General features: G+C 42.2%; 1 protein-coding gene across 1 annotated transcript in view; it reads left to right on the top strand.

Annotated features, from left to right (window-relative positions):
* The first annotated feature begins 246 nt into the window (after nucleotides 1-246).
* Nucleotides 247-11,842, top strand: part of pappaa (pregnancy-associated plasma protein A, pappalysin 1a) — an 89,729-nt gene continuing 78,133 nt past the window's right edge. The window contains 2 exon segments of the mRNA XM_051413179.1: nucleotides 247-1,840; nucleotides 7,756-8,854. Coding sequence (XP_051269139.1) covers nucleotides 1,450-1,840; nucleotides 7,756-8,854 — 1,490 coding nt within the window. The 5' untranslated portion in view covers nucleotides 247-1,449.

Raw genomic sequence — 11,842 nt, 5'->3', positions numbered from 1 at the left:
ATATATATATTCATTTAGATGGATATATAAATATATATTCATTTGGCGATAATATTATTTTTTTTTTTTTTACATTACAAAATAAAAGCTTTGATCTGTAAAGCATATTTTGAACAATCTTTATATTATATTTTTTGTATCTTTTTAACATTTACACAGAGGAGTAGTCTAGTCTACTCTATTCATTTAACTAAGCTTTAAGGTATATAAATTGCCAGTGCCATAATCTCTGACTTTGGGGAATGGATGGAAATAAAGAAAACTTTAACGCACAGCTTTCAGAGTGGATTTCAACAAAGAACAACGGGGATTCTAATGATTCTTACATGTTCTCAGGCTGCCTGGTTATGTTCCTGTGTTGTGGACTCGGTGGAAGTGTTGGATTGTTTAAATTGTAACCGCTAGAGGGATACATATACGCCTTTCAAACTCCGTAAACACCATCCTATCACTGTGTGCCATAGAGAGAATTACCGTCAGTGAGAGTTGCCTACCTGTGTGACTTCCCACTTTGAGAGAGAGAAAAAAAAACACACGCACACACAGACACGCACACACAGACACACACACACAGACACACATACAGACACACACAGCCCCGGAACATTTGAAACATGAGTTGTTCTTAAAAAGACTTAGAGAGAAACTGCCTCTAAAGCGGACGACGAGCTCCGACTCCTCGAAGTGTATCTGCTTCAGGCAATCAATGAGGACCGCGATGCTTACTTCTGCAGCTCTCTGTCCCTCTTTCTCTCATTCGCCTCACCAGATATTATAGTGCATTTCAACTTTTGTGCAGGCACACAGGCAAAAAAAAAGGGAAGTTTGGATTCCAATTTTTTTGATCACAAATTCACCTCTTGTTTCCTGTAATAAATATGAGAGGTCGGTTTGTTGTCACTTTTCTTTGGAATTTAACATGTGCCATTTCTTATGCTGTTTTACGGGTAGGATAAGGAAAACAACAAAAAGGTGTGACAAGAGCTTGGCGGACAACTGTGGATTTCTGCGAGTAACTCCTACCGTCCAAAGGGGATGAGGGGGGCATCGGCCGGACCCCCCTCTTGATTGATTACTTATTAGTCATCCCTTTGGCTAAATGGGACCCATTGAAAAGGCACCGTGGAACACATACATGAATCAAATATTCCTGTGTCCCCTGAATGTCTCCAGAGTAGTTTTGCTTAAGAGAGGGGGTCGTGGCTTAGCATTATAAAGAGGGAAAAACAGCATAGCTTTATGGGTTTATTTAGACAGTTTCTACGGTTTGACATTCTACCGCTGTAAAAAAAAAAAAAAAAAAAAAAAAGAGAGAAGGAAAAACTCGAGAAGATTCCAAAGAGGAGAACATTGTGGACATACATTTTTTTTTTCTAGTTATTCCGTTGTTTCTTTTATTATTTTTTTCTCTTATTTTAAATATTTTTTTGCCATTTCCTCTCCCGAAAAATGAAACTTTGGACATCTCCCTGGGTGTCTTGCCTGGTGATTCTCATCTTGTGTTTTGGATCAGAGTGCGGGACAGTCCGGAGAAAGGGGAGATCCAAGAGGGAGTTGGTGCGCATTAGGGAGGCGAAAGCCACCATCCCAGGGGCTTGTGCCACACGTCTGCCCCGGGGCAAACGGTCTTTGCCCGGCTTGGAGCGACGGGTGCTTCGCCAGCGTCGGCGCTCCTCACAGGCGGAGGAAAACTCTCCAGACCGCGGGAAAGCTGTCTATTTTACCGGCAGAGGAGATCAGCTCCGGCTGAAGCCCGGCGTGGAGATACCCAGAGGAAATTTCACTCTGGAGATGTGGATCAAACCGGAGGGAGGTCAACGATCACCCACAGTAATTGCAGGTAGGATAGTCTACACATCCTCCCCCCCCACCTTCAATTGTCAACCCAACTCCTTTTTTTATTAGTGAAACTCCAAAGCGAGTTTAATTGGAAAATGAGAACTAAACATGCATATGTGCAATATTTTATCCCAGTGTCATGTAGTGTATCTAACAAAGCAACATGCAGTTTCAGCGAGTTGAAAATGAGTTCATCTATCAGACTAGACAATGATGTAATGCTCAGCGGATATTTTAGGTAGTGCAACCATAGGGTCACTGAAGATTTTGATCACATTTAAGTTGGCCACCTTGCAGAGAGAAAATCGCCGCAATGTGATTTTATTTTTTACGAATGATTTTTCCCTCTTATTTTCTCGTATGAGAATGATGATTTGTGCGGCTTGTGATCATAAGATCTAAGGTGAGGAGTCGGGCAGCAGATATAAGCGACTGCATCATTTGACCGGCAGCTGATGTCACTGTGCGTAAAATGTAATTTCTCTGAACCGACTTGGCTATTTTAAAACTATGATGTAATGGCCAAAACTTTGTGAGCGAGCACGTCGCGTCAGGCACACAAAGCGGGAGAGAGATCTGTTGTGTAGGTGTAGACGCTTAATGCACGCAGCTCAAGCCGCAAAGCTTGAGTGTGTGTGTATGTGTCCCCCACCAACCCACCACCCCCCGAAAAAAAAAATCGACACCTTTGGATTGGCTACCGGAATTACGGGACAGGACTGAGAGATCCAGGGTTCCCCCCCACCACCACCCCCTCCTGCCCCGAAAATGTCCTGCTTGTGTTTGTGCCGTGGCCGTGGTGCTTTCATGGTGACCGTTGGTGTCGTGCACAGTCTCTCCAAAACACAGACCATTGTGCAAAATAACGGGCGGGTTTCTAATTTAAGGCACAATCAGATAGTGATGGTGCATCTGTATCCACTGCGCAGAGGATGAGGACGCACAGACACTTGAGCAGGTCCCCGTCGTCAGAGGAAAGCTTGACACTTGTGCGCACTCCTTTTTGTCCTGCCGGATCTGCAGCCATGCGTAAAGGAGCACCAGAAAGGTGTTAAAAACAGTTCTGCATCATCTGTTTTGACCAATAGCGCTTTTGTGCATTACAGTAGAGGAGAGGTTTTTTTTTTTTTTTGTTGCTTTTCCTTGCCGATAGGGAGCGTTGCATACACAACTCATTGCTTGCTACAGTACTTGTGCAGAAGGCTGCCTTTGAACTGAATTGAACTCCTCAGCCTCCTAGTATGCCAGTCTGCACATTTGGGGACTTGACAAAATCATAGGCTGCTTTATTTTATATTAGCCCCCCACGCGCCACACACACACACACACACACACACACACACACACACACAGATACACACATACATATATAATAACTTATGTGTGTATTATGTGTGCGTTGAGATACAGTACACTTTTAGCCAGTTGGCGGGGACATGCAAAACCAATCCCTTGTAAGAGTCTCAAGCAGAGTGTAGAGGGGGGCGGTGAGAGGGTCTATTGTGACCTGAGTGACTCTTAGATTTAAAGAGGATGGACACAATAACAGGGACATCTGTACAGTATAATGCAGTGCAATACAAGAACACCAACAACAAACACCACAGTGATCACAGGGTTGAATAAACACCTCTGGGACAAAAAGAAAATGACCATTGCACGCTTTACAGATGTGGATCACATTATTTTGTACAGGTGTTGTTGTTATGCCCCCCCCCACACACACACACACACTCACCACCATCATGTAGTTGCTTTTGCCTATCAGAGATTACATGTGTAATCTTGTGTGTTCATTTTTAAGATTTACTTCAATCATGCTCACATCAGTGTGCCAAAGAGGGGACCTAAAGCAAATATGATGACCAAACAAATTCAATAAAGCCTAATCTTTTAATTCCAATTCAGGCCTTAAAAATCCCAGTGCCTCTAAAAATGCTCCATCCGCTTGTTTTGATCCCAGCACAGTGTTGTTTGCAGCAGCAGCTGTTTTTTTTTATTGTGTTGTTTTGACCACTGCCGTTTCTGTCTTTCTTTTTCATTTGTTCTTTGTTGCTTTCTTTCTTCCAGATTTCAATTTACCTTTTTGTTACACGCTGACTTATGTTGTTGTTTTCTGCGCAATTGGTAGGGAATCTCATACTGTGAGCACAGTCTCTGCTTGAAAAATGAAAACTGGAAGCCCTGGAGTGGTCTGGTACTTTGGCATCCTTGACAAACTCTGGTGGCACGTTCTTGTACATGTTTTGAAGTTGTGTCTTGCACACACAGAATACTTTTGACTCTGGAATATATCCAATAAGTAACAATGGATGAGAAAGGGGAACCTTTTGTATTGTATACATTTGTGTCCATTTTTTCTGATTTGACATTACGATGAATTTAACGGTCCAGTGGGTAACATTAAGGAGGATCTATTGGCAGAAATTATACATAATATTATTTTTCATTAATGTATAATCATAATATATAATAACATAATCATAATAATAACTCTGTTTTTGTTGCCTTAGAATGGGCTGTTTTTATCTACAAAGGGAGTGGGTCATCTCTCCCGGAGTCCAGGGCTAGTGCAGAAACCACCATGTTTCTATAGCAGCTCAGAACAGACAAACTGAATACTGGCTCTACATAGGGCCTTTCACGTTTTCCTTGGCCACTGTAATTTCTCCTACATGCTTCAAAGACTGAGCTGTATGCAAGTGATTGCACTACACACTGGCCCCTTAAGTTGTTTAAGTGGAGTTAACCCATTTCCTTGGAGAGGCAGAGCAGGACCATATTTGGGTGAAGAGAATGTTCAGGGATCAATAGTTGTTACTTTATACTTCACAGATGACTTGTCAAATCCTTATCAAACACAAGTTTGAATTGTCCAGTGCCCTTTAAATTGAACCATAAGACTTCTAGAAAAAAGTGTTTCCTGTGCTGTCATTTCCTGAGTATGACAGTTACATGTGGTTAGAATTGATCCCAGGTTTAAAAGCATTTGAAACCTTGTAAGAGTTTATACACGCGCACACATTTGTGCACACACTCACCCATCCACAAATCTACACAATCAGAACACCAAGTTCTGTGTCCAAATGTTATGCAAACTTTGTTGTGCCCTATTAGCCCTTGTATCCGGGTCATGTTGGGTTGTCCCGCATCAAAGGAAGAGGAAAATAAATCACAAGAGGAACAGAGGCTCTCTTCCATGACCTGCTGGGGACAATTATTGCAGACGCTGGCAGATAATTGCGGTGATAACAGATATATTTTGGTCCTGTCTAAAATTTGTTCAAAAACAATTTTCGCTTCTTTGAGAGTCCTTTTTTCATGGATACTTCCTGTTCCATCGCAGTCAAATGTAACTGGGATACTAAGAGGAAGATGAATAATCTTGACATCATGACTAATTACCTGGCAAGTGGTTGCAGTTTGAAGAGGAGTTGAGCACTGATTGTAACACTTATCCTCGGCAATCATTACCTCAACTAAACGTCTTCTTGTTTGTTTGACTCGTTATCATCGTTATGATATGATAGTGCCTTACTGTGCGGTAATGAGTGTTTGGAAAATGGTTGTTGACTATCCCCAGATCCTGATTAACGTCCTGAAGTTTAATAGGGTTTAATAAGGTTTTTTGTGATGACAGTGTTACAGTATAAGTTACAGTGCAGAAAAAAATGTGGTGTCTATTTATGTTGTCTGACATTTAAAAACATGTTTAAGTGCAACTTTTGGTAGATCATTTATGACTAATTAAAACCAGCATTTAGTTTGATTAATTCAAAGTGAAATTTGACAGCCAAGTCAAATGTTTAAAGTGTTTTTAAGCTCTGTGGTGACATTTTTATAATCAATATCCTTGTTATGTTCGTTAAGTTTGTTTTTAAAATATCAATGGAATTTTCCATTGTTTCCTCAGGGAAATTGCTGCGGCAGTCACTTTAGTATGAGTATGAAAAAATGCCTTTCTTTGACCTTTCAGAGCTAGAACAGCTCAAAAGTAAACGGAGTCTTCATTGTTCCCTTCCTCCCTGCTTTTTATCAAGTCCTTGTGACATTTTTCTTTGTGTGTGTATGTGTTTTTTTTTTTTTACTTTTTCTTTTTTCCTGAGTGTGTTTTTCTTGGAAGAAGACAAATGGCAAGTGCGAGGAGGTTGCCTTTGAACCTGACAGGAACAGCTCTCTACCATAGCGTGTGCGCATGCAAATCCCTTTGCGTGTGTGTGGGTGTGTGTTTCTGAGAGGACACAACTGCTCCAGCGTTTCAATTTGTCTGCGCGTATTTGTTCATGAGCATGTATATATACATGTCTGCATAAGTATGTGCATGTGTGTGTGTAGGTGTATTTGAGCGAGCCAGAGGAGGCGCAGTGCAGGGTCTGGAAAAGTGTAGTGTGTTAGATTAATTGAGCATGGCAGAATTATGACAGCTGTTTACACTAGGAGCCCTACAAGCATTTTAGCACACCTTTTAGCCTTGAGTGCACTAGCTGACAGATGGAAGGCTTTTTCCTTCCAGTGTAGTGGAAAGCCTGAAAACGTCATCCACCAAAGGACTGACCTTGATGCTGAACCCAACCTTACTCTTTGAACATTAGTCCATTGAAATACCAAGTTAATGAATGCATGCTGGAGTGTGCATCTAATTAGAAACAGGTCAAAGTTAGCAAGATGTCCTCGCAATCACCATTAGCCAGCCACTTATTGCAAGCTCAGGTAGCCTAATTGATGGGGACCAAAGGCATCTTAGTGGACAAGTACGTTGAGGCAAAGATGTGCTCATCACTATGATAATCAGCTTATAATTTCAGACCATACTAAAGGCAGCACAGACAAATATGAAGGGTATTTACAGGCATGTGATTTACAGATCCCAGAAGCAGCACTAAAGGACACTCCATACCTATATGGGCTGGGTGTACTGGTCACAGATTGAGTGTCTCTGTGGATGGATACAATTGCTACCCTGATAGCAAATCCCAGGTATGTGTTCTTGTGACTGGAGTGGAGTCTTGCTCCTTCTCCAGAATCACCTGTGAACACACAGACTTTCACATGCTGAGATGGAACATGTGAGGCAAGTCAAGGCGCTTCGGAATCTTTGCACATTTTGACTGGACTGTATGGATATATGTACATAGTAATGAACATGCATTAACAAACACACATGCACATACACACAGGCATGAACTTGTGTGCGTGCACACACGTACCTCAACAAGCGCTAAACAAACAAACAGTTAACTTTCAGAGATCCTCTAAGAAGTGAAAACACATTACCATGCTGAAGCTGACATACACGGTCCAAGTGAAACAGGAAAAGGTGTTTTGGTGCCTCTACAAAAACAAGGCTTTAGCAGAAAACTAGCCTTTTCTGGCTACCCCACTGGCAAGGGACATTTACACGTACAGCTTTAAATGCGCTCAGTGTTCACAATTCCCTATACAGAGAGATTTCCATGGGGTCTCCCTTAGCTAAACATGCACTTCAACCCAATTTCCAGGACTACACACACTTAGATATCAAAAAATATGTCATATTAATACATTTGCTCCCTAATCTTAACTACATTTTCAGTCTCCCTCTGGAAATAACACTTTTCACAATATTTCAGAATGATCTATGGAGGGTTCAAAATATATACACTGAAATATAATTTGCATATTGACAGAAAAATGCTGAAATTAAATAAGCAGTAAGGATGGTATGCATGTGACTTCCATATAAAAATGTATATTATTGGAAACAGAAGATGTGGACTGAATGTGTCTGTAAAGTCTCAGCTCTCTTTTTTACTCTTACTCTTACTTAGTTACTCTTTTTATTACTGCTGTTCATTTTCTCGGATGTTCATGTCCACATTCACACCTGGAAATTAAGGCAGGCACATATTAATTGACTTTTTTTCATTCTCTCTCCAGGCCTATACGACAAGTGTTTCTACGCATCCAGTGACCGAGGCTGGCTGCTTGGAATCCAGGCGGTTAGTGAACATGGAAATCGTGACCCCCGCTTCTTCTTCTCTCTTAAAACAGACCGCGCCCACAAAGTGACCTCCATCCACTCCAACACTCGCTATGTACCCAACCAATGGGCACATGTGGCAGTCACATACGATGGTGTGTATATGAAGCTCTTTGTCAATGGCGCCCAAGTGGGCGTCAGTCGGGAGCAATCAGGCGATGTCTTCAGCCATTTGACCAAAAAGTGCAAAGTGCTGATGATAGGGGGGAATGCACTGAATCATAACTACAGGGGGGCAGTGGAAAGGGTGGGTCTATGGAGGCAGGCCCGAGGGCAGAGGCAGATTATCAGGGATATGCAGGGCCAAGAGGACCCCCAAGATCTACCTCAGCTGGTCATTCGTGAAACATTCGAGCACCCAGGCCGGAAGTGGCTGACTGTAAAAGATGGTAGCTTTCCTCAGCCTGAGCAGGGAGGACGATTAGGGTTTCCAGGTGGTGGTGGAATTGGAAATTCTGAGGGATTACTGGACACAACGCTAGAGCCTCCGACTTGTGGTCAAACTGTCTGCGACAATGTTGAGGTCATCAAAAACTACAACCAGCTTTGGAACTTCCGTCGGCCTAAGAAAGTACGATATCGTGTCATAAATATTTGGGACGATGCACGGATGAGGCCAACTGTATCAGACCACCAGATCAGCCTGCAGCACCAGCATCTAAATGATGCCTTTAGCCCCTACAACATCACCTGGGAGCTTAGCATTCACAATGTGACCAATTCCTCCCTTCGAAACCGGTTGATTCTTGCTAACTGTGATATTAGCAAAATTGGAGATGATGCATGTGACCCAGAATGCAACCATCCACTGACAGGGTTTGATGCAGGTGACTGCATGTCTAGTCATCGGAGCCGTTGCCCTGAGCACAAGCAGGGGAATGGTATATGTGACCCTGAATGTAACTGGGACAACTTCTTCTATGATCTTGGCGACTGCTGTAACCCCAATGTGACGGATGTGACCAAGACATGCTTCAACCGCTCTTCTCCACACAAGTAAGATCACTTTCTTCACATTTTGCATTTTATCGTGTTTTCAGCACTGGTAATCCTATTAAGCAGTTGTTTAATAAACACAAGACTTAAATTTACCAAAGAGCTTTAACTAACCACAGCATTCCTTGCTTAATTTGATACATTTTTTGGTTGATGTGATTGAATAATTTTGGTAAACCAACTCCACACCATGGCTTCACATGCTGAGAGTAAATCAAACAACAAATCTTTCCATACATGTGTCCCTGAAGGGAGGTTTTGATGTCTAGTCCTACTGTTTCCTGACCATTTGGGCTGAGGCTGAGTGTAACATAACTCCCAGCCTGTGTGGCCTGGGAAATCCTCCGGGAGCAGCTAGTCCAATCTAGCCTTGGCCTGGTTCAATCAGTGTTCCACACTTAAGCAGGGCAAAACAAACACAACTGGATGACTTTCCTGGTAGCAAATGTGCATACCAGACCACTCATTTTTGTATCAATTTTTCAACAACTCTCCCCACCTTCTTCTACTCTTCTATACCCCATGGTCCTAATTAAGCTGGCTTGATTGGAGAAGGGAGTTGGTTTGGAAAGAGTGACATTCTAAACAGAGTGTAAGGGCAATTAGAGGTCAGGAAAGAGAGTTCAGTATGGCTTTTGCTTGTAGCAATGGAAATAGTTTGAAAGACGTACCACTCTCTCCAGGAAACCACTGAAAGACATGTTTCCTGGGGAGGCAGGTATTGGTCCCTAAACGTGGGTGCCTAAAAGAATTTTCCAGGAAAAACAGTGAATAAAGTTTCACTTTACTTGCGCATGAATAGCAGTATTACAGAATCTCCACTGTACAACAAGCAAGAGATGTGGTTTCATGCGGCTACTTTAGGAGAATACAGAGACCTTTATAAATGCATGCAACTTTTTGTTTTTGTGGTAATCTCATTGTGGCTTGCAGATGATGAGTAAAAGCTGGCATGGAGAACAAATCTCAGGAATTCACAGTAATAAGGTTTGTGCCAGACCTCCAATAGCAGGATTGTTTGTTTCTTGGTACACTGAAACTCAACACAGTAGACTAAGACATTTTTGTGGACAATGCAGGGGGTTTTATGGTTACGCTAGAAAAAGAGACAAAAATGACAAAAATTCTGATGATTGTCAGTATTTCTTGCCACTGTCATGTGGGGACGAGCAAAAGGGAGCAAACTAGTAGACCTTGTGCGTGGGATTGTTTGGGTCTTTCTGATATCGTGAATCAAGGAAACCAGACTGTTTTCAATCACTGTTAAGCTGGAAGCATTGTCTGTTTGGCTCTATACTGTTGTTTAAAATGACCACTAAATAGCTAAATAATGACATCTAATTAACAACATCAGAGGGGAAAAGCAGGTGGGTTTGCCGTTACTTCCATCTCTCAATTCCCACCACATCCCTTGGAGCTTAGTCATCATTAGAAGCTCATTCATCAAGTGGCAGGCAAACTACTTCATTTAGACATCAGCCATTGGCAAAACGCTTGCCGTTGCAATGTTCAAACCTCCCTATGGGCGTTTGAAAGATGGGCTTGTGAAAGGAAGGTTACCAGCAAGAGAGAGAAAGAGACAGACAGAAAGAGGACAAGAGAATTCTCATTCTAAAAAAAAGATATAATCTCCTCAAGTGGTTGCTTATTTTGCTTTGATTATGGTATGTCTGGAGAGACTTGCAGAGAGCTGCACTACAAACAGTTTGACATTCCTCCTTAATTATGGAATTCTGGATGAACAATGTACTGCATATGCAGGGGAACAATGGTTGTGAGGTCCTGCATTTATTTTTGCAGCGTTTGCGCCTGTTACCACTTAAATGTAGTGTTTTCAAAAATCTGGCTAACACAGGACACAGGCAGCTCTGTGGTCCTGCAATAGTCTCTCCTCTGAAAATACCATTGATAATAACCCCCCCCCCTTTCCTTCCCTCCAGATTTGGCTGAGGCAAATATTTTGCATTGTTTTCACAGCTCTTGGTTTTGACACTTCTTATGGTTTGGTAGTATCCGATGTTATCTGACAGCAAGTATTGTAAGGCTGAACATTCTTATGTCTGGAGCTAGGGACATCTGAATTTGTGGCTGTAATTTATACACTGTGAATTTATATTATATGTGCAAAAAGGCTGAAAACAAATAGCACTCTGAATAAGTTGTTTAAAAAGCTGATGTGTAAGTTTGACCGTCTGTGAAAGATGAATGTATTATCCGAGCAACTTGATAGAAGATCAATCCCATAATATCAGAACTCATCAAAGTCAGAGGATTTTTCGAGCACCTGGAATTAAAATGTGTTTTTTGGAAACGCTGCTGAAACTAAAGCAAGATGGATACACAAACTTTGTAAGGTGGGACTATTAGGACTATTTCAGCCTCAATATGTTTTTGGGAAATAGAAGTTCTGGCCTGGGTTTATCAGAGGCTAATAGGTCATCTGTTTTTGCTTGGCCTCTGCCTCTCTCCCCGTCCTGAGTCAATACCTCTCACTGTGGCAGGTTAATGGATGGACCACTCTTTCTCTCTCCTTCACTCCCTCTCTCTGCTGTATTCTAGCTCAGAGCGGGGAGCTAATCTCCAGGGCCCTTGACTTGGGTGTTTTACAGTTGGTCGTCTAAACCTTAAGCCCCCATCCCATAAAACATAATGGAGTGCTTGGGCGTAAATACCAGGACTTTGCACTTCCCCTTTAAAGCCACAGCACACTTATAGAAGCACCTGTTGTCAAGGTTTCACCTGTGCTCTCATGGGGGCAGATAGAAGTCTCTCTGCTTATCTAGGGGACTGAGGGGAAAATGGAGTAAGGAAGGGCTTTACTTGGGCCACTAGGCAGGCAGGGCAGATGCATCTCGCTATGGTGGGATAATATGTTGCCAGACACTGTAGGTGGAAAATTTGACATACCAGGGAATTTAGTTGATAATGCCTTGGCAAGGTCATTGTAGTTCAGAAGTCAAGGAAGAGATGACTGATGAAGACATTGAC

This window comes from Dicentrarchus labrax, unplaced genomic scaffold, assembly GCF_905237075.1.
Source record: "Dicentrarchus labrax unplaced genomic scaffold, dlabrax2021, whole genome shotgun sequence".
NCBI classification, from domain to species: domain Eukaryota; kingdom Metazoa; phylum Chordata; class Actinopteri; family Moronidae; genus Dicentrarchus; species Dicentrarchus labrax.
The sequence above is the reverse complement of the archived record's forward strand: the minus strand, read 5'-3'. Positions and strand labels throughout refer to the sequence as shown.